General features: G+C 27.9%; 1 protein-coding gene across 1 annotated transcript in view; it reads right to left on the bottom strand.

The window, feature by feature from the left end:
• The window catches only part of LOC142334254 (prolyl endopeptidase), a 94883-nt gene that overhangs the window by 25403 nt on the left and 43149 nt on the right, over positions 1–26331 (bottom strand). Inside the window, exons 7-10 of the mRNA XM_075382130.1 lie at positions 25891–26056; positions 19798–19998; positions 12285–12470; positions 8334–8447 (exon numbers count right to left, since the gene is read on the bottom strand). Coding sequence (XP_075238245.1) covers positions 8334–8447; positions 12285–12470; positions 19798–19998; positions 25891–26056 — 667 coding nt within the window. The remainder of the gene's footprint in view (positions 1–8333; positions 8448–12284; positions 12471–19797; positions 19999–25890; positions 26057–26331) is intronic.

The following is a 26331-nucleotide window of genomic DNA, read 5'->3' as shown; positions in this document are numbered from 1 at the left end:
AACAAAATGGAAGCCAAGGAAAGTCAATAAAATAGTTATTTTATTTTGCTTTGAATCTGGTTATTTTTTATCAATACATTATTTATCAATACATAGCATTATTACTTTTTATCGACTTTCATTATATAAGGTGGGTTAATTTGTTAAGACTTAAGAAAAATCTTTCTTACAAATACTGTTTTAAAATTAATACTGTTAAATGTTTTCACTCAAAATTTTTGAATATGCATTCTGAACAGGTAAATATGCAAAAATAATTTAAGTTAACAGGAGTTATGGGGAACCAAATTTTGAAAAAGTTTCTTACAAATGTAAATTAAAATTTTAGGTGTTTTATCTGAAAAAAATTATATTTTTGTTAATGAAATGGATAACCTTATACCTATCACAAACCCAATTATTATAATAAATTTCTCTAATAAAGAATATAACTTTCAGTACCTGGGAAATATCCCATCAGTTTATATTAAATATCTTTTGGTACTCTGATAAACACCTCTACAACAATGTAATTAAACAGCTTAACATAAAATATTTCCACTACAGAATGAATTTCAAGACGAATTTTTATTATTATTATTATTAGTTGAGTGAAATAGATGTAAATAGAGGGCATAAATTCTTACTCATCAGCAGTACTAGAGCTTACAGCTTTGTTCCTGTGTTAGGAACTAAAAATGGGATATACAGTATTTATACAGACTGAATAAGGAACCGAGCACCTTTTCAAATATGAAAGTTATCTGCATATCTAATATAAAATCCTGCTCTCCTGTATCCACCTACTAGCACTCAAAAGCAGACCATGCTGGTACCTTTAACAAAGAATTTGAAGCTTAATCACTTATTTTCTAACAACAGTAAAATTCTACAGGTGATCTTTCTTTATTCCTCTATCAGTCTTCTATTAACTGCCATAATTTAATTCATTAATGAAGTTTTTTTTTTAAAGACTGATGACAAGAACAATCCTTTTTTGCCCATTTTTTGGGCTTTACAATGGTAGCATGCAAAAATATTCTAAAATTATGTTCTACTTAGTGCCTAATGACAAATCTTTTTTAATGGTTTTCCATTTATTAACCTTTTTACAAGTAATAGCTATTTCAGTAGAGAATGTATTTTTTAAATTATAAAAAACGTTTTGTTTTTGTTAAAAAACATTTAATTTTCATTACTAGGTAAGAGTATGTGTATAGTAATAATCAATACCCATGATTATTTTGTAGATGAATTAATATTTGTAAATAAAAATGTTATTAAATATTTCATGTTAGTGTAAATAATGTACACTAACTCTGAAGAAAATGATTAGCACAACAGCAGCTGGTAGTGAATGTTACTACACAATAGTTACAGCACTTTTTCTCAAAGTAACAGTCCATTAAAAGGATTCTTTTTTCAACAGCAGATTATCGTAACTTTTTTAATAGCTGTTAAATTGCTGTGGTAATTAACAACTTAAATTACGGTAGTATGAATTAAATTACAATAGTACCATAATTAACATAAATACAAATGGTTTCTCTCATAAAGCATAATGTAATGTTTTAATTTTTTTTTTCTAAATTAAATTCACTACAGAAACTTGAAGCTTGTATGTAGGAATATGATATGTCATTTTTTTGTAGTGTATGAAAAATGCCATGCCTGACCGGGATTTGAACCTAGGATCTCTGGATGACAGCACGATACTGTTTAAAATATAAATGCTTTTTATTTTAACTTTACAATAACTAACTTTAACATTAAGTACAACAAACAAAATGTTTCAAAATACAATCTGACCATGAGGTTGGATTATGATTTTAATAATAAAATAATATATACATGTATAACAATACTTTTTTCTGGTTTGTAGAACGCTGTTACAGAGGGAGTTTACACCTACGGTCTTTAATGGGTCCCTTCAAGAAGCACAACACAGAAAAAACAAGACTGAATATTCAGTAATTAAATTCATTTTAATTGAGAGAGGGCTAAATGCAAAGGTCCTAAACCACTTTAATTTAGTTTGAGTTTTACAAATTCTTCAACACAAAAAATATCTCAGAAAAGAATTGTTTTGAATGTCAAAATATTATTATTTACAGATAGCTGAGAGTGCCAGGGGAGCTAGAGTGCAGTAGATTATCCTTGAAACTGACATCATTTTGTTTTTTATTTATAAAAATTTATTCAAAATATAGTTTAAAACAGATTAAATATGAAAAAAAATTTTTTTTTTATCTTAAATTTTACGGGAGGTAGTAGTTTAAGATACCTAAGAGACATTAACTGTTTTATTCTAGCTAGGAGAGTAAGATGGCCTGAAGAGAAAAATGTTTTGAATTCTTTATCACAATGTGTTTTTTCTGCTGTTTTTCAGAATATACTGAGAAAGAAATCCTGAATATCACACTATTTCAATTTTTGTTAACTAAAGGGGTCCAACCTCTATGATGCTGCCAATGTTTTATCTAGGTATGAATATGCTATAAATATTCAATGAGATTGGCAAAAAAACTTTTGTTAGGAGCGATTTTTAATGATAAAGCTACTTTTCATGTTTCTGGATATGTTCACGGACACAATGTCAGGATCTGAGTAACAGAAATGCAATGAGTATTAATTTGTTTCCCCAAAATATATTCAATTGGTTTGCTACGGAGAAAACAAACCAATCAAGATTTTTATTTTCTGGATCTAACTGATAAATAGTTCCTTGAAAATTTTTAATTTTAAACTGTCAGGATTTTTTCAAATAGGATATTGCCACTTTTCAATAGGACGGTCTTTCATACTAAATTTACCGTGGTTGTGATTTCCTTAATGAGATTCTTTTTTAAGATTGAATTGGAAGAGGTAGAAATAATGGCCTTATTTTATGATGTAATCTGGGATTATTTTATTTCTGGGACTTTATGAAGCAAAATGAGTACAATGTATCAATTTATATCTACCACTTGAAACAGCATGTCATGAACATATTTTCAACTATTATTCCTGATGTTCTCACAAAATTAAGGCAGAAACTAGTTTACTGGATTCTGATAAGTACAGGATAACTTGCAGAACTTACTTATTCAGCTTTATAGAAAGTACGGTAAAAATCTTAAAATTTGGTACTTGTTTCATGTCACAATCACTTTACTGTTAAAGTTACAGTAATTTAAAACTGTACCATGGCTATAGATATACTATAATACAAATACTTTTTTCTACAACAAATGTGATATATATAATTATTACTTACTATTACATTTAATCGTAAAATCTCACATATGTTATGAAGCAAAAACAGGTACAATAATTAAGTTGTTAAAACCTCTACATCAAACAATTATAATGTCAACAATCTGGGATCTTTTTTAAATAAAACTGTTTGTTATGAAATTTTACTAATCAGAAAACTAATTGTTTAACATTTGTAACTTTAAAAGTTCATTAATATTCAATTTTTATTCAGCAACACAATATACTTTCTTTAAACAAAGTCAAGTTTTTCAAATTATTTTACCTTATTAAAAAAATATAGTATTCCTTTGAACTTTTCTGTAATATTTATTTGTTAAATAATTTTTTAGCCTAAATAATACGAATTAATACTACTAATAACTTTCTTTTTCCTATTTAGCCTCCGGTAACTACCGTTTAGATAATTCTTCAGAGGATGAATGAGGATGATATGTATGAGTATAAATGAAGTGTAGTCTTGTACATTCTCAGTTCGACTATTCCTGAGATGTGTGGTTAATTGAAACCCAACCACCAAAGAACACCGGTATCCACGATCTAGTATTCAAATACTACTAATAACTGAATAAATAATTCAAAATATATTAAATAAAAACTTAATACCTGAAAACAATAAAAATACTGATATTAATACAAAAATAAATACTAATATTTTATGGGAGGAAGATGAGAATATAGGGAAGCCAGAGGTTGAAGAGGTAGAAGTAAGAATTAGACCAACTCGGATTGAACTGGAGGTAGGAGGTACCAGCAAGGAGAATGAAAATTCTAAACAAAATAATGGTGGAACTGTTAAAAATGTCAGGCCAGTTGGTATGCAGTGTTCAAATTTATATGGAAAAAGAGAACAGTACTGAATGATCAGGGTTGAACAATATATAGTGCCTTCATTTAAAACGGAGATAGAAATAAGTGTAAGAACTGTAGAGGAGTTGGACAGTATATAAAAATTCTTTTTAAGATTAAGTACAAACACAATAATTAGGAAATGAACTGATGAAGAACAAAGTTGTTTTTATCTGGGCAGATGCACCACAATTATTTACCATATATCAACTTTTCATTTTCTGTTCAGCCTCTGGAACCACTGTACGGTATAACTTCAGAGGATGAATGAGGACGACATGTATGAATGTAAATTAAGTATGGTCTTGTACAGCATCAGGTTAACCATTCCTGAGATATTTGGTTAATTAAAACCCAACCACCAAAGAACACTAGTATCCAAAGATCAAGTATTCAAATCCATATAAAAGTAACTGCCTTTTATTAGGATTTGAACCTTAAAACCTCTTGACTTCAAAATCAGCTGATTTGTGATGAGTTCACCATTGGATCAACCCAGTGGGTCAACTGCTTCAGAAGAAACATATACAGGAGCATGGTAAGGATATGGTGTTATTATTTGTAGACACTGATAAGTTGTGAGTCAGTAAAAAGGGACTGAGTAAGGAGGAGTCTTAAAAAGTTAGAAATAGAAGAAACAAACTGATTACTCAATTGGTGAAGAACCCCCCCCCCCCCCAAAATAAATTTACTGATAAGAAGCTATACAGAATTAAGAAATGTCAGGTTAAACAAGCATGGGAATGATGGAATAGTTTGATAAATAAGAGATTGAATCAAGGAAGTGAAAACATTTACTTTAATTGTCTTATTTAATGCAGTAATAGAAATTATAATTATAAATGTTAAACAAAATCTTTAGAGGGAATGAATTTAATGACATTTTCAAATGATGTAATGAGCCAGAAGAGATACGCATAATAAAAGTATGAAGATCAGTTGGATGTATGGATTGAGAAAATGAAGTTGCACTGTTTGAAAGTAAGTTAAGGAGAAAAGTGCAGTGATGGTGGCTGGTATGGATAAGGATTTATTAAATGTTGTAAATTTGAGAAGTACAGCTTTGAAAGTAGTGGAAAAACATACTTATGTTGGTGCAGACTTTGGAATACATGTAAGAATGGATATTGAGATTATTACCAATTTCAGGAAAGGAAGTAGAATTTGAGTGTAAAACAAGCATTATGAGATACAAAAATCTTACAGAAGGCAAAAATATTGATGTAAATCATGCATTATATATACATGATTACTTTGTCAGAGATGAATGTTAACTAATTTATAAGAAACTGACTTATAATTTAAAGTATATGGCAGATTTTTTTTCTTAAATGGGAATGTGTACTTAGAATTACAGGATACTACTTTTAAATGATAAAAAAAAAATTATTATTATTATTTATGTATGGCCTTACACTAATAACAATAATAATTAAAATTATATTACTTTAGTTATTAAAAAATATACATAATTACTTTATTATACAGGTGTCCCACAAAGGAACAGAGAAACTTTCAGTTATGTTCTACTGGTGAAAATAATGAAAAAGTTCATATAAACAAAGGTCTGGAAAAGCTTTGTTTTCGAGTTACAGTTAACAAAAGATTTCGCCTGGATTTCAGCTCTTATAATAAAATGAAGCCCTACTGTAATCTTTGGGACCCAAATTAAATGAGTACAGTTGGTGGTTTCTTATGTAATCTGAGCTGAGAAATAGGATAAAACAGATCAGTAATTTTAAGATATCTAACATAAAACACAAAATTTGCTGTCAAAAAACAAGTGTTTTTAGGTTTGTAGTAAGTACAACAGCTTTGTTAAATGACTAATAAATGCAGAAGATTTAGTGACAAAACTTGTAGAGAATTTAATTCCGAGAAAATTAATGTTAATACAGTCAATAAAAAGTAAATAGAAACTTTAAAAAATTGGTTTTTTATTGAAGTAAACACAGAAAATCATATTATTCGGTATCTAATACATTATTCTAAATACAGCAAAAGAAAAAAGAAAATTAAATGATAATAGAATAACAAACCTCAGTTACCATAATTGTTCAAAATTCTTCCAGTGGTTAAATATTTCCAATGGGTTTCCATATTATTTCAGGATTGTTTCATATAAATTCAATAGCATTTCGTATTTTAATGAGTAACTCTTCTTTAGCATTAACTTTTTGTTGGTATAGTATTGTTTTCATATGGCCTCAAATGAAGTAATCTAGTGATGTTAAAGTCAGGTGATCGTGGTGGTCAAATGATTGGTCCATCACATCCAATCCAGTTTAAGAAATTAGCAGCATTCAAGTGATTTTTAGCTAACAAAAAAATGGTGTTTGCACAATGGCGTTGCATCATTGTGCTGCACTACCACAATCTAGTTTGTAAAGGTACGTCCTCCAAAAGAGCTAGCAAATTATTTTTCAAAAAATGAATGTATGCATCTACTGTAAAGTTTTCATTGAAAACAAATGTCCCAGAATTCTGTTATAAATAATGCCACACCAAACATTAATGTGAAATCTATGTTGGAAATTAGTTTCCACAGTACCATGTGGATTGTCTTCATTACATAAATGAATATTTTTAGAACTGAAGACTCCATGCTTGGGCTACGTTGAATCACACAATGTTCATTTTGTTAACACAATGATTATTTGGTGTTCAACAGAAAATGAACACATTGGCAATGACGGTTTCATCTGTAAATCCTGATACATTGAAGAAAAATTTTAGTATTTGGAATCTGCCTTCCAGGAAATCTCTCCTGATATTAATGTTGAACAGCTTCATAATTTTTGTTACAAAATCTATATATCAGAATATTCCTCATTAGAAATTGGAAACGGTGTTTTTTACAGTACATTCCTTCATCTCTATAATAATTTACGACAACAGATTCAAACAAAGTACACTATTTTTATTTCACCAGCTGTTAGTATTGTCAACCTGTACAATAAATTTTTTTAAAATATTTCTAACATAACATACATTTCAATTAAGTTTTTTAGTAATTATTTCGTTTTACCTAAATATAGACAGCTAAAATATTGTTTTATGAATTTTGCATTTCTTTTAAAATTATTTTCAGTAATTACAGTGTTTTTATTTTTATAAACAAAAACACTAATTTTTATTAGATGCAGGAAGAATAATAAGATTTTCAGTCTATTTTTCTTCAATAAAAAACAGGTTTTTAAATACTTTTTATTGGCTGTATTTATATTATTAATTTTCTCAGAATTAAATTCTCTAAAAATTTTTTCACTAAATCTGCATTTATTAGTTACTTAACTATTACTACAAACCACTTAACTATTTAACTATACCACACTTAACTATTTTACTACAAACCTACAAAAAAACTTGTTTTTGAAACCAAATTTTGTGTTTTACATTGGATATCTTAAAACCTGCTGAAGTTAAAGTTGTGAGGCCTGTTTTATCCTATTTCTCAGCTCAGATTACATAAGAAACAAACAACTTTACTCCATAATTTGGGTCCCAAAAATTACAGAGGGCTTCTTTTTATTAGAAGAGCTGAAATCCAGGTGAAATTTTTCAATAGCCAAGTTAGAAACAAAGCATTTCCAGACCTATGTTCACACAAACTTTATTCATTATTTTCACCAGTAGATCATGTCCTGAAAGTTTCTCCATTTCTTCCCTGTATATATAAAATTCAAATTTTATGTAAATTATTATTCAACAGATGTAAGTAAAAATTACATATATTTATTCATCTTTTTCTGTTTAGGTTATTATAAAACGTAATACAAAAAAAGTTTATTTTGAGATATTGATAATTTGAAATTAACAAAAAACATTTAAAGGAATTCATAGTAATGATTATATTTACATAGAACAATTGCTTATATTTATACAGCAAAATAGAAAAAAAATCTCTCTATTTATTTAAGTAATAATCAAACTTAGCAGGCTGGTGTTAAAATTAAATGTTTGAAAAAAGGTATACAATTCTACAAAAATAAACATTAATATAAAGGACATTAAAATGTTAGATTTAAAAAATAGTTACAAACCAATGCATTTACAACTTGTGCAGGTTTTAGAGGGTGGAAAAAGACATACATCTGTATGGCCATTAGATTGAATTACACAATATAATGCTTAGAATTTTAGAAATGTTCTCAACTAATAAGCTATATTTTGTAATTACCATTCGAAAACAAAATTCTAAAAATGTTACAAGCAATAATTAACAAATAGAAAAGAGCATTGCCGCTTACCTTTTTATGAACAATAAACATAGGAATTTTAGTTCCATCCTTACTAGGATAAAAAACTTGTTTAGTCTCAAAATTTGAGGCATCAAATCCCTCCACTTTAATTTCACGAAACACCTAAACAAACATACTTACAAGTTTAAAAAAACACAATACTGCAAAACAGTACAAAACTAAAAAAAATTCTATTACCAAAAAAAAAAAAAAAACAAAATAAGTAGTAAACCATGTCAGAATGAAATTACAACTAGTTACCTGAAAGAAATCATAATTCTACAGCAAAATAGGGTAGTCTTTTTAGGTATGCAACTCTTTAATAAGTTACTACATTTAAATGTTCACCAAAAAGAACAAAATAAATCTGAATAATGAAAAATGAAACAGAGGAGTTTCTAGTTAGTCAGCTAATAATTGCACTTATAAAAATGATCAGATAAATCATAACTGATAGATTAATTAGAATAACATGAGTACAATACATCAAGAATTTTAACTCACTTTCACATTTTTCAAGTCATATTTTTACCTGTTTAGAAGTTAATAAATATACTGAAGTCATTAGTAGACATATATAAATACAAAAACCTTTTCAACAATTTTCACTGATTATATTTATTTGGACGGTAAAAGGTAAGTATGGAAACTGCATTTACTAATCTGATAAAATAGTAAGAAACACTTATTACCTATTTAGTGTTATTACTAAACATCTATTGAGAACTCTTAGGACTTTGCAACACCACTCAACATTTTTTTTTGCGTTTTTTACTTTTACTAAGATAAGCAATCTTTACCATAATAGAAACTGACCAGTAAAAATGTATTATCATATCTTCTATCTTTTTCTTACAACACTTTACAGTATTTTTATTAAAGACATTTTCTACAACATTTAATTGATTAGGAAAATTCATAGAGAATAATAAGTAAACATTTTTAGAATAATGTCAGCAGTAAAATATATTTTTCTTATCTATTTCAGATATTAAACTTCCGAGGGGTTTCAAAATTTTTTAAAGTAACCTGGATTATTGGGGTTTGATCAACTAATAGAATTTTATCTGAAAGTTACTTTATTTTTAGAGAGTAACATCTGCATTATTTCTAATTCTAAAAAAAAAAAATACACCATTCATGTTTTAATTATATTAATATAGGAAGCTACAACTTACACTGACATATAGATAAACAAAATTAAAAATTGTCAGTTACATATGCCTGAAATGTATGTAACAAACATGCTGGCTTTTAAATTAGCTAGTTTTCTATTTAATTCCTTGAACATTAAAAAAAGAAAAAAATGTTAAGAATTTAACATTTTTCCCCTTATTATTTCCTTTGTCATATTTTATTTTATTTTTTTACATTATGTACAGTCAAGGTTGTAACAGATAAAGCTTAAAGAATTAACTTAATCCTCATTTAAAATCTATGAAAGCAGTTGACGTGAACATTTTTAATACAAATGAATTATTAAAAAAATAAATGAGTTTTGCTGTTACATTTGACTTATTAAGAAATGCTAGAACAAATTAAAATTTCATTAGTTTTTTAACTGCTAATTATAACAAGTGGATGCATTTTCAGTTGCCTAACAGACTGAAAAATGATGGCTGCAGGATTTTGGATAGTAGAGAATTCTGTTGAAAGAATTCATAAAACTTGGAGCACAATCGGATATAAATTTTTAAAGATTACTCGATAAGACATAATAATTACAAAGATAAGGATTCCTAAAGATTAAACAAACTCCTTACTTCACAGTTCAAATGGTAAATATTTACTATCCTCCATAGCTCAAATTTGGTATTAAGAAAATCTCATCCCTAACTAAGGCAAAGCTTTGGTTTGCCTTAGTTATGGATGAGAGTTTCTCATTGTTTCAAAGGCTTTAAAACCAATGAGAAGCTTATGGATGAGATTACTAAGTTGACACTCTAATGGCATTGGTTGTATTATATTGGCAAATACCCTAGTGACACAATTCATTAAGGTCTGCAAAACGCTGGTGCTGTAGAATAATGTGGGTGGAAATTATGAAGAGTAATAATGTAAACTTGTGTGTACAAGATCTGTTCAAAAAAGACTGTAGAAAGAAATTGCTGTCTAATAGCTTCTAATCCTAATCTACTTTGAAGTAGTCCCCTAGTGACTCCACACACTTAATTTAATGGTCCTTCCATTTTATTTAAACTAAATAAAATATTTTTAAGTTTTTTATATAACTATTCTGCAGTCATGATATCTTCATGCTCTCCTGGCTATCAAATCAGATCCTTTTTGGTGACGTTGTCAGTTGGGAACAATCAGAAATCACAAGGAGCCATATTTTAAAAGCATGCTCTACATTTTATGTTAAATCAGGAATTTTCAGTATTTCAGCTCATCTTCAAACTAAACAGATGAGTAGCAAATTTCAACATAATTTCTAACATAACATAATGCCAGGTAGAAAATTTCATTATCAGACAGCTATTCAAAAACTTTATAACCAACCATATATATAAATAGATATCCAACACACAGAAATCATAGCATATGCTTTTGGAGTTTATAACTAGTGATGAAATAAAAAAATGTTAAAGCCTCATGAAGCTGTTTTGAAGAAACATATCTACTGCAGCATCTCCTGGTGGCTTATAACCATAAAACTAATCTAAGAACCTGCTTTAAGGTGATACATATGTAATGCAAAAAACTGCATCGAAATCAGTCCAGTAGTTTTTGAGGAAAATGGTAGCACACATACACACACACACAAACTCTTACCCCAAACGCATATAGTAGAGTAAATTTTTTTTTTTATAAATATTTCTAACCCAAGGACTGCTTATTAAAATGGTAAACACCATTCCATCACACAAATGACAGTTTGTCATCGTAAACTATACATCACAAAATTTAATTTTCCAGGTTGAACTAAGGCATTTCTAGGTATTATGAATATCAGGTTGTAAGAGATGAAGCTTAATAATGCAATACCTAATGTAAATTAAGAAACAAATCTATTATTTAACAATTTAAAAAGATAAATAGAATAATTTATTTTTAATTGAAAATAGACTTATCAATACAACTTGGATCAGTTTCATGAGCTCCCAGATTATATCTTAAAATACAGGAATATTAATATTAAATACATTTATATAACTGCAAAATACATTTTTTACTAAAAAGTACTGAATTATCAACTCAAAGAAAAAATATAAATTGCTGTAATATTTAAACATATATTACATTTTTTTTTTTATAATATAAAAATGTATGATCACAAATGTCCACTGATGTACATTATATAAAAATATGACATATCTGTAAAAAAAAATGTAAACAAATAAAGTACCAAGAACCATTTCACGCATTCCCGTATCTATTGAAAAAGAAAATTTGTTTTAGATCAATTGTAAAATCAATACAAAGTTAACAAATTCAACCTTGTGCTAAAATACGGTTAAAAGCACTTCAAATGATAACATGTTGTTGGGCCACTTGAACAATTTAAAAAATTCATCTTTTACTATTTAAATGAAGTTTGCAACATTATTTTCAACCTGATAACACTATACTAAGAGAAAAATAATAAAAAAATATTTCTAAGTAATACACTGAAACTATCACAGAACAATTCATAAAACTTAATTATAAGCAAATGCTTACATGCTTAAATGGCATTATTTTTACAGGGTAAAAGTATTCATAAAACATTTTCATTTAGTCCAACCTATATTAAGAGGTAAACTGCATCATTCAATCTGTGAATGGGCATGCGCACGTGCACACACTCACCCACACACACACACATATGTAGAGAGAGAGAGATGTCATTACATGAAAAAATGATCAACATTTAAACTTACTAAAACTAATAAAAAAATAAAAACTAATTAAAGATTATAAAAATAAAAAATTATCTCTACAAATTAATTGAATCATCTTTATAAATCAACTAATTACCTGTGATTGAAAGTTTGGCTTTGATAAGTCACATCTATAAATCTTGCCAGGACTAAGAAAAGAAGTAAACTGGTAGAATATTTCTGAATACTTTCTCTTACCAGAATAACCAGTAATACAACCCATATCTAAAGGGAATATTTTGAGCAGGTTTCCAGTCTTCAGATCGTGTAACTGCAGAACACTCTGTCAACATCATAATGTTTCTATAAAATTAAAAAATTTAACATAAGTCTACAAACTGCAAAAAAACAAAGGCATATTCAAAAAGTGAGTGCAGTTTTAAAAAAAAAACTGTTTTACTTTCTTGTATGAAGTAAAGGAAGTATTGTGATCGCGAAAAATGTTGGTTTCCATATTTCAACAAAAATATCCAGTTTGAATAGTTTCGGTGTGACATCTGTACATACGTATCTTGCTTGCATAACTCAAAAATAATTAGCTGTAGGATGTTGAATTTTGGATTTAGGACTATTGTAAAATCCAGTTGTGCACCTCCCACTTTATTACAATCGACTATATAAAGTGCTGAAAAAGGCCCAAAATCCCTCCAAAATTGGATTTTGGAGTTTTTCATAACTGCAATAATAAGTCCTCACTGAGAACTTTTCAACGATGTATCATAACTGGTACTTATTTTCATTGGTTTCAGAATTATAGCCAAATAAAATTTTAATTAATGAAATATTAGGATCTTACAAAGAGAAGGCACATTAGTTCGAATACAACTTTATTGAATTTTTTTAACTTTTTTTTTAATTTTAATATATTGATTTATTAATAATTATTTACCTGTGATTGTAAAAAGTTTTTTACAATAAATAAAAATTCAATAGCAAAAAAAAAATAAAAAAAATAGGAAAAAATCAGAAGTTATTACTAAAATAAAATTTTATTTACTTTTAAAAATGTATATATGTAATTTAATAGGCATTATTGCATATGTGTATACGTAACAGATTTGGTGAAATATCTGATTATTTAATATTAACTGAAAATTATAATCTAGAATTGTATTATTTTTGGATTTTCTAGTTTAATTTCTGTTCAATTTTATTTAATTATTCTGGAATTTCTGTTTAATTTTATCTGCATTAACGTTAACTACAGAGTGACTGAAAAATAGACCCTCACAAGAACAACATATACACTGAGGACATACACGTCCAATTTTTAATAAATTGCAAAAGATTCTTATCTTTTAGTTCATTACTTCTCTGATATTGTCGGACAATATTCTCCCTAAGTCGAAGTTGATCACCATTTTGTTTATTTGTTTTTTTTGTTGCCAATCATTTAATAGCTCTTTGGTTTGAATAATTCTTCTGATCTTATTTTGTTTACATGTTCTCTAGTTTTCAAATTTTCTCTCTCTTTATATTCATCATCCTCTATGAATCTTTTTATTCTTTCCTTGGTCTTAACGTTTTCTTCCTTTTTATCATCTTCGTTTAAGTTTTTCATTCTTTCTTTGGTTTTAACATTTTCTTCCTCTTTATATTTATTGTTTTTATTCTTTCTTTGTTTGCAACATTTTCTTCCTGTTTAATTTTTTTTGGTTTACAACATTTTCTTCCTTTTTATTCTTTCTTTGGTTTAAACATTTTCTTCCTCTTTATATTTATCATTTTCTCTTAATTTTTTTATCCTTTTTTGGTTTTAACATTTTCTTCCTCTTCATATTTATCATCTCCTCCTAATTTTCTTATTCTTCCCTTGATCTTAACATTTTCTTCCTCTTCATATTCATCTTCTTGTTTCTTTGAGATATATATTTTTTCATGTTACCTTTCTTTTTCCTGTATGATTGTTTCTTTTTCATTTTTGATTATTTATCAAATAATCCAATAATAGGAATGAATATTTTACACTGTAAGGTTAAAATACACTTTTGTAATCAGTATACAGGAGTTCACTAAATGGAATAGTTTAATCATTATTAACTTTTATAAGACACACCAGAAATCTGAAACTTTTGTTAATCAGCAACTCACGAAGATACGAATAATACTGAACTAGTAATATGAGTAATAAAGGGACTTTTACTCTATCCTAATATTTCATGTAAGATTGTTGAATTAATAATTGCATAAATATTTGATGTTAATAAAAACTAATATTTCAGCAATTGTGTAACTGTCATCTTTATTAAATAATTGGGAGGATCATATCTCACTTTCAAATGAAATAAGTTTAAAAATGAAGTGCAGCAAAAAATATATATATGTAATACAATAGGTATTATATAAGGAAGTCATGTGATGTCCACATAAGATTTTTTAGAAAAAGAATCAGAAGAAATCTATTTGTAGATAGTGAAGTTTTAAGTGAAATGCAGTGAATGATGGAAAAGTGAGAAAATTGTTACTTTACAATTTTGTCTTTTTTTTGTCTCATTCCACATATTTCAAAAACTGTTCTTTTTTATAACAAGTATTAAAAATTCTCTCTGACGAACACATAAGTGACTTGGCTGTACTTTGACACTTCTGATGTAACACAGTGATGAAGATCCTGTTCATCACAATCTTGGTAATGTAAAAAAAAATCACAGTATTGCTGATGACAAGATATGTCTAAAATTACGCTAATGACCATGTCATAGGAACAGGGCAACACAGGCTCCCTAGTAACATATGTATGTCTGCAAGATAACCAATATAAGTATAGTATTTTCTAATGTACTATAATATTGTTGAAAATCAAATTTGTCATTTTAGCAGCTTAATATTATCATGCCAAATTTAACTTCTTTTTAATTTCTATTAAGTTAATTCTTATTATATATTCACATTAGTAATTGAGACAATTTCAGTATGTTTTTTCCATAGGACCACAATAAACATAAAACAATTAAATTCAAACTAAAAAAACACCAAAATTTTGATATCTGTGATGAAGTGACAAGTCGATTTTAAAAGTTGAATTTTTTTTAAAGATTAATAAATTGAAAAGTTAAATAGGGTTTGGCTCACTGTATGTGTTCATGCATGTATGCGCGCGCGTGCACACACACACACACACACACAAAATCAATAACTGTAGTAATCATATTACAATAAAAATCAAATGAAACATTAAAGGTCACATCTAAAATTTCATCAACAGGTATGCACAAAACACTGAGATGAAAATTTAAATTTATAATTACAGAAAATATTATTATAATCCCGCCCTTTTTTTAAAGTTAATGTTATTTCTTTAATTCTGAATGTTCTCAGCTAAGAAATAAGGATTGTTGTGAAAGTACTTATGCAAAGGATAATGAGAAGCAGAAGATATTAATAATGATTAAAGATCAAAAATATGGTTGGTTTTGTACCTAACTGAAGAGCTAAATAAGTCAAGTTTCATTTTCAACGATGTTTCAAAGACTTAAATAGAAATCCATTACATAAATTGAGTAATTATTGAGACTTGTACAGATTACCTCAGTACTAAAGAACCTTTTACATTCCTGAGAATGTGGGGTCTCGTTTATAAATTGACACTATTACTTAATTTTATTATTTAGTCTTCTGTTCAATTTACTGCTTACTTATTCTTGTAGTTGTGTGTTCAACATCATACCAACGAATATTATAATATGTATAAATAGTCCAGTGTTTGACGGTAAAACAGAGTATTACCTTAGAATTCTTTCGAACATCAATTTTCATGAAAAATTGTAATTAAGCTTATCTAACCCTCTGCTTCAAAAGTTATATGTTCCTGATGTATGCTTTTTGTTTTTTGGGAGTAAAAACTAACCCTTGTTAAAAAAAATTTTAAAACCATAGATTTATTTTATGTTGTGAAGTATAATTTATCATGTTTTACTACATTTCAACTCTTAGAAACCACCCCTCCATATGATGAAATTAAAAGAATTATTTTTCAACATTTTGAAATGTTTCAATGGTGCACTTATAATGAATTAAAATCCCTTTACTGTTTATAATTTATTTTATGATTTACTGTAATGTTTTAATCCTTAATAACCATTGCTTATGAAAATAATCGTTAAAATTATAGATACGTGTTTTGAGCTTAAAATCATTTAAATGTGTAGTATAAACATGGTTCCATATTCTGAAACATAATTTATGATGTGTTACAAAGTTGCAACCCTTAGAATCCACCCTAATGATAAAAAAAAACTTAGTTTTCAACAGTTTAAAATGCTTTAATGGTGCAGTTATAAATGTATTTATAATTTATTGTAATGTCCCAAATCATGTATTCATAAATGCTCCAACACTGTCGAGAATAAAAAAATTTACATGCTCTGAAAATTTCACCAAAAAAATGCAATTGGTTTTTTAACGATAACTTCCTAATTTTTAAGGTATCCAATCGCTCAAAAAGTCATTTTGCAGGCAATTTCAAGGGTTATAAGGCATGTAAATTACAGATTCCTTGAGGCCTTTGTTTTTGAAATTTTTGAGTTTAAAAAGCTTAGGGAAGGTGGTCCTCGCAGTCAAATGCAAACTATTCTTAATCATTATCTAAATCAATTTTTATTTTATAGAAATAAAAAAAAAAAACTAAATTTTCAGTAAAACTAAATTTTTGTGGTCTAGCATTTTTTAAATATTTCAAAACATTTTTCAAATTTGAATCAACCCTTTTTTTCAAATCTAGGCATTCCAAACTGGTCAAATTTCTAGAACATATTGTTAGTACTTAAATAAATTAAATTGCAAAAAGGATTACATTCAATCCCAATTTTTGCGGAAAAGTCATTTGTTTCATTGCTGATTTTTTTCTCTGAAAAAGCAAGACAACCATTCTATTTTCATTTTAACTCCGTTAGTTTTCATATTAATGTCTTTTACCAAAGCTAATTTTAAAGGCCTTTTCAAGTACTTTGAAAAATATCCTAATAAGTTTTCCTTGAAAAATTTTCCGTTTTTCTGTTATTTAACGTTGAAAGGTTAGACTTCAGTTTTCTGTGAATAAAAAGTTGCCTTCAAGGCATAAACTCGGTTTGTATTGCATCTGCAGAAAAAAAACCAATCTCTTTGTTATTTTATAAGCTTCATTTTTGCTAATAATGTTTTCAATAAAATATAAGTTATAAAAAATTTTTCAATGGTTGGATGAAAAATCATCATTTTCAATCACAAATAACTCAAAAAGTATTGACTACAAACAATTTTTATAGAACTTTTTTGCTTAGAATTTATTCCTCCATCAATTTCTGTACTTATTTCTGGTCAAATTTCTAGAACATATTGTTAGTACTTAAATAAATTAAATTGCAAAAAGGATTACATTCAATCCCAATTTTTGCGGAAAAGTCATTTGTTTCATTGCTGATTTTTTTCTCTGAAAAAGCAAGACAACCATTCTATTTTCATTTTAACTCCGTTAGTTTTCATATTAATGTCTTTTACCAAAGCTAATTTTAAAGGCCTTTTCAAGTACTTTGAAAAATATCCTAATAAGTTTTCCTTGAAAAATTTTCCGTTTTTCTGTTATTTAACGTTGAAAGGTTAGACTTCAGTTTTCTGTGAATAAAAAGTTGCCTTCAAGGCATAAACTCGGTTTGTATTGCATCTGCAGAAAAAAAACCAATCTCTTTGTTATTTTATAAGCTTCATTTTTGCTAATAATGTTTTCAATAAAATATAAGTTATAAAAAATTTTTCAATGGTTGGATGAAAAATCATCATTTTCAATCACAAATAACTCAAAAAGTATTGACTACAAACAATTTTTATAGAACTTTTTTGCTTAGAATTTATTCCTCCATCAATTTCTGTACTTATTTCTGTAATTATTACATACAAAATAATAATTTTCACCCTCAAGAAGGGGTGGCAACCACTGCCAGGGTAAAAGCACACATCGACACTATTTAACTTTTGTTCCTTGTGCTATTCCCTAATTACTGTTCAAATTTCACGTCAATCGGTTTTGTCCGAAAGAATTGTGAGTGAAAAACCTTTCAAACACCAGACTAAAAATATGAGTCTTCATTTGAGATAAAATTTGTAGTCTGAAAATATCCAGCCTTGTGAAGTAAGTGTAGTATAGTGTTCATTAAATTGTAAGATGTCCTTTTAGTGATTAATCATTAAAATTAAAACAGTGAATGTAATGATTATAAAACTATGTTTGAATAGTGTATTTAGAGAAGAAATCTCATGTTGAGTTGTGGGTGAAAGTTCAGGGAGAAATTTGAAAAGGAAGCACCAGTGAAAAGTGTTATTCAGAAGTTAGTTAAAACATTTTGTGAAAGAGGTTTGGTATTAAAGTCATTTTTAATTATGCAGGTCATACAGGACATTAAAGCGGCAGTTACAAATTCCTAAGTTTTGCTGAGATTAAGCTTGGAAAACAACTCTGATCTCTAGGTAGTATAGAACTGTTGACCTCTGGTAAAGTCCATCAGGGTTAAGAATGGAGGGGTTGGTGTGGTGACTGGGATCATCACAAGGCGGGTGCTTCCTCCATGGGGATCAGGATACGGAATGACAGAAATGGTTAGGCTATTATTAGTTAACATATAATAGCTGCAAGTAGCATCAAAATTAGTAGATTACGGAATGGTTCATTTTCTTCTGGCAAAAAGGTATAACCCTAAAAGAATTCACCACTGGTTGAAATATATGGTTGACACTAGTTGAAGTATATGGTGACACAAATGGTGTAGCATTATGTCACAACAAACTTTACTACAGATAAATTTAAATTAGGGAGAAAGACAGCAACTAGGGTAGAAAAGATTAAAAATCTATAACCACATACAAACAATGATTAGTTTAGGATTCACATTCATTTGCAACAGGTTTTTTGTTGTCTATCAGTAGAGGAGAATAGGACAAAGGGCTATGAGTCTCCTAGTTTTATAGTGTAAGAATACACTTAACCCAGACTTTGCTTTTTCCATAATTCAACTACAGCAGCAGCAGCAACATATCAGATATAATCAAAACTGTTCAAATTATGAACAAAACAGAATGTACATGTGATTTTTTTTATAGAATTGGGCATATACACTGCACTGTGTGGTTCTGTGAACTGTTAAAGGTTAGGGAAATAACAAGATGATCATTGCTGCACTTCCTTTTTCAAAATTAAAACAAAACACCCATTTGCTTATATGGCCAATATTTATCATTTCTGCACATCAGCAGCATATCTGATGCATTGTAGTGCAGAGATATACAACAGATCATTCATATACATGTAACAGATATTTATGCAGAAGAAAAAACTATTTAAATTCTAACTTTGCCAGATGTGCCTTAAAAAAAAAAAAAATCAATTCAAGTAGCCAGAGAACAGCTTCCAACCAACTGGGTAGATGGCTATAGCGAGTAGAAATTGTGTGTGCATATAATGATTTGACTATGTTATGCCCGGATGAGTAACAGTAATGGCTTGTTGTGGTTACAATCAATGTCCATGAAGAATCTACATATTCTCTCCCAGTAAAAATCTAGAGTTCAATTCTGATAAAATACAGGAGAAGATGTCATCTTTATCAAAGTTATACATACACAGCATAAATACTTATCCTTACCTTGACATCATGAATGTAACACAATACCAATTTATCACCATCAACAGCACTAGCCCAGTCCAATACATCAAATTCATGTTCGGGTATAACTGTTTTCCAATTTTCTTTAGCTGGATTATTGAAGTTTATTTTTATTAATTTATAATTAGCTGCATCTCTGTTAGCTCTGAAAATGAAATCTGGTCCATCATTTGTGATGTACTAAAAAAAAAAAAAATTAATAGTACTAATAAATACCACACAAAGTCTTTCAACAGTTAATAAACATAAAACATTAAAATATAAAATACGATATGCTTATTAAAAAAAAATACTGCCTGCAATGAATAAGTTAAAAATTTCATAATACAATTTTCTAGGAAATAAAGTGCGCGTCAAGTGAGTAATTTCATTAATCTTGATCCCCTTTTTCTGGTTCATTAATCAAAATTATGTTTAGCATTTAAACACAATTCTATGTATACTTATTACAATACTCTTTAACTGCAGCACAAAAATGATAGAACTAGAAATAATTAATAATAATAATCATTAATGACAAAATTTTATTATTTTTTTAGAAAACAGTAAATAACAAGTTAATGTGCACTATTAATATAAACCTGTTATACTTATTAACATTAATATCGGTGGGTTGCATGTGCAGCATACATTTCCCACCATAATCTCAGTTTATATGAGATGATTTCATACGTGTGTATGAGAGTCATACTCACAAGTCATATTCTCCAGTCATATTCTCCAGTCATACTCACATATGCTCTATCACACAAGGCTGTTAAAAGAGTAAGCAATGCTTTGTTCACTGTGTAGTTTCTGTACAGTTCATACTGTACACATACACTGCACAGCGCGAAAGCAAGGCACTGTTTTCACAGTAACTTGTACATGGAGAGTTAGGTTGTAGTGGGGGTGACAAGGCCAGTAGATGCCAGTAGACGTTAGGTGGTGGGGAAAACCACCAATATAAATGGCAATGACTATACTTGTAAAAGCAAATATTTTTATAAGCAATGATAGTAGTTACTTGGATCTTTTTATAATTAATTAATTAATCAAATAAGCTCGAGGGGCTTGTGAACAGGAACAATAAATTTTTAGTTATGAAAAATAACAATTCAGACTACTTGTCAGAAGCAATTTATCACAACATAAACGTAAATAAATGTATTGTTAAATCAGGGTTCAGAAAGGGGTTGATTATGCCATAAATTAATTTCTATAATGAATAACATTTCATTTTTTAAACAAACAATCACTACAAAATCCTTTGTTAATTAGATATATAAAAAAGACACAACTATTACAGTAAGAAACAAAACCAATAAAAAAATTAAATAATGAAAATTCTGAATTTTGAATGCAATCCAATTAGTGATGCTAAAAAACAGTTTAAAAACCATGAAATAAAATTTCAAGATGTATGACTCAATTAACTTGACAACAATAATTTTTAGTTAAAATCTGATAGTTATGATGTACTTTATTTAAAATAATTGAGGTTAAAAGCTAATAGCGTTATAGTTTATTTTAAGGTGAGAGTAAAACCTAACCTATGACTGAACTAACAAGAATTAATGAAAAAGTTTAACTTTGAGTGAAAGTTAGCTATACTATAAAGAAACTATAAGGAAAGTGTTTATAACTTTACCCAAAATTGGGTGTATTTATAAAATAGATTTTAAAATAAATTTCAATAATTCTTAATTATACACTATGATATCATAAAGAATAAAAATAATTTATAGTCTGGGGTTACAATAAATGTCAACATGAATGGATGCAGAGACTTAAATTCATAATCATGAATGATAACAAGAATGCAACTTATAAAATAAAACATGATAAATAAAATGTTTATTAGTTAAAAGATAAGTAAAGAACTAATATTCTATTAGTTATTTATAATATGTGTAAAATGAATTTTTCATAGTATTCAGAAATGTTGCGAGACATGTTTGTACACAAAGCAGACTTTTTATTGACAACTCTCATAAGCACAAGAATTTCTGCTTTCTCTTAAAATTAGAAATTGCGAAGAAAAATTTTTTTCATTTTGGGGTGCCCATACTCAAAGGGAAGCATTTGATCAAATTAGTTTTTAATAAAATAATCTCTTGGTGGTGATAATAAATTTAAAAAAATAACTTTTTAATACTATTTGAAAAATGTAAAGATAAAACCATAATTCTAAATAAATAAAATTGTGTTTTTCAAGGAAGAGGTTATCATTTTTAGCTAATTTTTTCCATGAGATACTTCAGAGTAACGGCTATTAAAAAAATTAAGATTTTTACATTTTTAAATGCAGTGAGTAATTTGCGAATTGGATTTAAATTAAATATTTTTTTTTTTTAATTTAAAAAAGTACTTCTTGTTACCACAGACCACTGGAGTGGGATGAGTAAAAATGTTTGTAATGCTTTGAAGGTTTATTGGAAAGATTTTAATACAAAAAACTGTCATTAGCTCCTTTCCTGAAACAAGATATAGCTAAAAAAAAATGAAAAATATATAATCATAAATTTTTTGCATAGGGGTGAATATTAATTTTTTTTTTGTAATCCGTTATCTTGATAAAAAAAAACTTAAACTTTTGTTGAGAAAAGGTTTTTTCTTAATGTCCCAGTAAAGATTTAAAATTTTATTTCAACCAAAACAACCCCATCCCTTTTTCAAAAAATGAATTACATTTCCCCCCCACCCTCAAAGATACCGGTCTATTAAGTTTGATGAAAATCAGTCAATGGGGTCAAGAATTACATGATCAAATACAGGAAAAGATACATACTTATTTTTGTATGTTATATTTGCACAAACATCTGTCTGACAAAAATAAAATTTTTGGACAAGAGCAGTGGAGTAGAAAAGTTTTTTGCAAATTATTTACAATTTATTTAAGTCTATTTTTTTTTGTTAAATTTATTATTTTTTAAATGTTTCTTTAAGGCACAAAACTTAAAAAGAAGACAATTTATTTTTGACCAATCTATATTTTCTTTCCTGTTACAACCACTACAGCCAGGAAAGTAAAATTCTAGTAATAACTAAACAACAACTGTAAAGACTGATGTTGCTCATGATCACTTTCAAAGCTTCCTTGCCATACTAGAGCCATTAATATCAAACATTATAATCTGAATTGTAAATATTGAGATTCATCTTTAAATTTCAGAAAAATTTTTCTCTTAATGTTTAATTATGTAAAGAAAGGAAATAATATTAATAACAATGTGCTGACAAATTTTCTCACAGAGAATTTATATTTTCATGTTCCTGTAAGCTTGCAATACCTGAATAAGTACAAGCTTAAAAATGAATGCAGATGACAGAGAGTAAAAATCAAGATGTATCATGAATTACATTTTTGAAAAGCTGAAGAATCAAATCAAACTGATGAAAGGTGACACTGATAGGTAAAAAATGAAGGAAATTATTAAAATTTTTCTTTTGATCTTTAAAAAAACTTGAATTTAACTTTCACAGAGCTAAGCATTTCAGTAGCATACTATAAGCATAATATATACTGCTACAGTATTTGCAATCATGATCTCAGCTCTGACAAAGCCATCTCTATAAATGGAATGAAACCCAGTTCATTCTTAAAAGGTTCATACAATGTCATGCTTGAAAGTACATTTACAAAATGAAATCTGGTTACAATGTAAAATGATTCTGATTTTTGGAACATAAAATCTGGAGTGAAGTACTGAAATACAACCCATCAAATTAGTATAACGTAATTAGAACAGCAAGAAAAAAATAAAAATAAACTAACCAGGTTCAAAATGAAGAAGAGAAAAATTAAATCAACACATTGACTTAAAAACGCAAATTATCAGGTGAAAAATTTACAAAGAAAATCCTATTTATTTTCTTTTACAAGGAAATCCTCACTGAAGACTGTAAATTTGAACTATTGTAGTCAGCAAAGAAGAAATGCCACCTTTTTCAAATATTTCAGAGGAAGCTGTTCAATATTCCTTGAGCTATAATATAATTTTTTTAAAAAGCAAGACATGTTACAGTTGTATAAATAATTAAATTCCTCCTACCCATCAAACAATCTTTCATAACGTATAGATGTAGCTAAAATTGTCTGCTAGTAAATGAACCACAAGAAAGCTTTATGAAAAGTGAAGGCAGATTTAGAAGTTAGAAATATGGAAAATCCTCGAAAAATATTTATAATAGTCTACTACTTAAAAAATATTTGAGAGAAATAAAGACTTATCTTTCAATGACTTTTTGAAGAAAAAGTCGCTATTATTTTCGGTCACAGGGTGATAGGGGAACAATATTGAATTTTCTTTATATGTTAAGATATGAGGAGTATGAAAATACCATTCTCTTAAAATGTAATTTAATATATATATATTAAAACAGCATGTATATATATATATATATATTTTGTGGCTAAACAATCTCCAAAATGAATACATCAATTTCATTGAAATTTAGATATGTGTGTAGTAGTGCATATGCCTGAAGTTGTGCATGTGAAAATTTGATGAAGATTGGTTGAGTCATCCCTGAGTTAGGCTTAATTTAAGGTCTTTCTTTCTTTTCTTTTTCCTGTTTAGCCTCCGGTAACTACCGTTTAGATAATACTTCAGAGGATGAATGAGGATGATATGTATGACTGTAAATAAAGTGTGTAGTCTTGTACATTCTCAGTTCGACCATTCCTGAGATGTGTGGTTAATTGAAACCCAACCACCAAAGAACACCGGTATCCATAATCTAGCATTCAAATCCATGTAAAAATAACTGGCTTTACTAGGACTTGAACGCTGGAACGCTCGACTTCCAAATCAGCTGATTTGGGAAGACGCGTTCACCACTAGACCAACCCAGTGGGTTAATTTAAGGTCAAGAACAAACAACATAACCTCAATTTGAGGTATTTTTTCAGTTGCATGTTGGATTAGGAAGGTGAAAATGAATTTTCTTTGTTTTGAAGTATGAGAATTACTAAAATACCATTCACATATGAAATTTTGTGGCTGAAAAATAACATTTATGTAGAAATTTTTGTAGCTTGAAAATCTTCAAACCTACTAGACTGATTTTTTTTTTAAATTTAGATATGCTGTATTACGTATCTGAAGTTGTACATGTGAGAATTTGATGACAACTGGTTGAGTTGTTCTTGAGTTATGATCAATTGTTCCAAAAACTCTGAAAGTTTTCTGTCAAAACTCCAAAACTAATTTCCAAGACAATTTCACTCAAATTTAAATATGCTGTACTAGTGGTATCTGTATCTGAAGTTGTGCATGTGAAAATTAAATGAAAATTGGTTGAGTCATTCTTTAATTATATTCAACATTCAACATACCTCAATTTGAAGTTATGCTGACTTTGTATTGATGTATTTTTCGCATGTGCTTATGTAATGAGTCACATTGACGACCAAGTTTTAACTTGATGTTTGTGTATCTACTTGTACCTTATAATTATTTTATCAAATTACGGTTATAATATTTTAATTTTCTTATAAACAGAAAATATATTTTAATATTAAACAATAAAAAAATTAAATCTCTTTAGTTTTCTCATTTAATGTACGTTTTGTATATTTCTTGAGCAAAAAATTATACAAAAAATGTTATACAAAATAAAATACCAAAAAGCTCTTCTTGCGCAAGAACTTTTTAAAATGTAATTTGCTTTTACTATTATTTACCTGTGCAGTAGTGAAGTCAATAACTTGGCATAAATCACAATACTTCAAAGAACGATTCAATGCAAGAATGGTATAATTGAAAAATAATCTATATAAAATGTAAATTAAATTAAATATTCAAAGAATTACTTTTATAGGATTTCTAATGATCTAAAAGACCAAACATTTGATCTTTTAAAGATCAAGACATCTAACAATTTCAAAACAAAGATTTTGACTTGCCAGCATTCTTGTTTTCATTCGGCTCAAATCACACCGACTATGAAAATTAACAAAAAAGAAAACTACTACTTTTATGGACACCTTAGCAAATTAAATAAAACAGATTACCAATCAATATGAAATACTGCACAATACGTGAAATATAAAAATCAAATCCACAAAGTAAATTTCTTAATACTTACATCATAATCGGCTTCCAACTTATGCACTACTTGGATTAAATCTAACTTTCCATTGATTTCACCCCCAGGTATAGCATGGAGGTCACTAAAATATAACAAAGTGTCTTTACAATCCTTTTTAGGAGTAATAAGCAACCACCGTCCACAGTCGCTCACTTCTGCACCACTACATTTTAAACACACATAGAAAAGTATTAAAGTCTATAAAAATAAACTTTATAAATTAAATACACAAAATGTATATAAATATATATGTGTTATAAAGAAAATTCAGATACACATAAATCATCTATATTTATAAATAACATAAAAGAACAACATTAATAATTTGCCAAAATGCATGCTAGCAGCAGAATAAGTAAAATATCTCTAAATACTTACATTATCACTGTCCAACTTTTCTTTGTGATTATTTTTATTTATTACTAGCAGATCCGGCAA

This window comes from Lycorma delicatula, chromosome 1 (assembly GCF_047948215.1).
Source record: "Lycorma delicatula isolate Av1 chromosome 1, ASM4794821v1, whole genome shotgun sequence".
Taxonomy (NCBI): Eukaryota; Metazoa; Arthropoda; class Insecta; order Hemiptera; family Fulgoridae; genus Lycorma; species Lycorma delicatula.
The sequence above is the reverse complement of the archived record's forward strand: the minus strand, read 5'-3'. Positions and strand labels throughout refer to the sequence as shown.